At 64.3% G+C, this 426-nt stretch overlaps 1 protein-coding gene across 1 annotated transcript in view; it reads left to right on the top strand.

The window, feature by feature from the left end:
* Positions 1–406, top strand: part of NEFH (neurofilament, heavy polypeptide) — a 4,073-nt gene extending 3,667 nt beyond the window's left edge. Inside the window, exon 3 of the mRNA XM_009329859.1 lies at positions 353–406. Within this exon, the coding sequence (XP_009328134.1) occupies positions 353–406 (54 nt within the window). The remainder of the gene's footprint in view (positions 1–352) is intronic.
* Positions 407–426: the final 20 nt, after the last annotated feature.

The raw sequence follows: 426 nt of genomic DNA, 5'->3' as shown, positions 1-426 counted from the left end.
TGGTCCCGAGTCAGCTGGCTGGCAGCCAGCGCAGGCAAGGACAGGCTGGGGCTGCAGTGCGGGCTCTGGAAAGGGGCTATTTTTAGCCACCTCAATTCCGCGGCGCCCCAGGCGAGGGGACGTGCCAGCAGCAAGACGCCTGCCAGAGCCCAGAGACGCGGGACAGGGCTCGCTGCAGCCCCCACGGGTCCCGGGTCCCGTCCCCCGTCCCAGCCCTCCGCACGCACGGGGCACGCACAGGCTTTTCCTTCGGTTCAGCGTTTAATCCCTTTGGCTACAAAACCTTCAAACGAAACCCAAAACCTTGGAGAAGAAACTGAAATTGGTGGGAGGGGGTTGCTCCACCCTGCAGAGGGGACCAGGCCCATCCCAGAGCAACGCCCGGGGGGTGCTCAGCGATGGCTGAAGAACCCCTGAGGGTAGTTG

Source organism: Pygoscelis adeliae, unplaced genomic scaffold (genome assembly GCF_000699105.1).
Source record: "Pygoscelis adeliae isolate BGI_AS28 unplaced genomic scaffold, ASM69910v1 Scaffold838, whole genome shotgun sequence".
Classification (NCBI taxonomy): Eukaryota; Metazoa; Chordata; class Aves; order Sphenisciformes; family Spheniscidae; genus Pygoscelis; species Pygoscelis adeliae.
The sequence above is the reverse complement of the archived record's forward strand: the minus strand, read 5'-3'. Positions and strand labels throughout refer to the sequence as shown.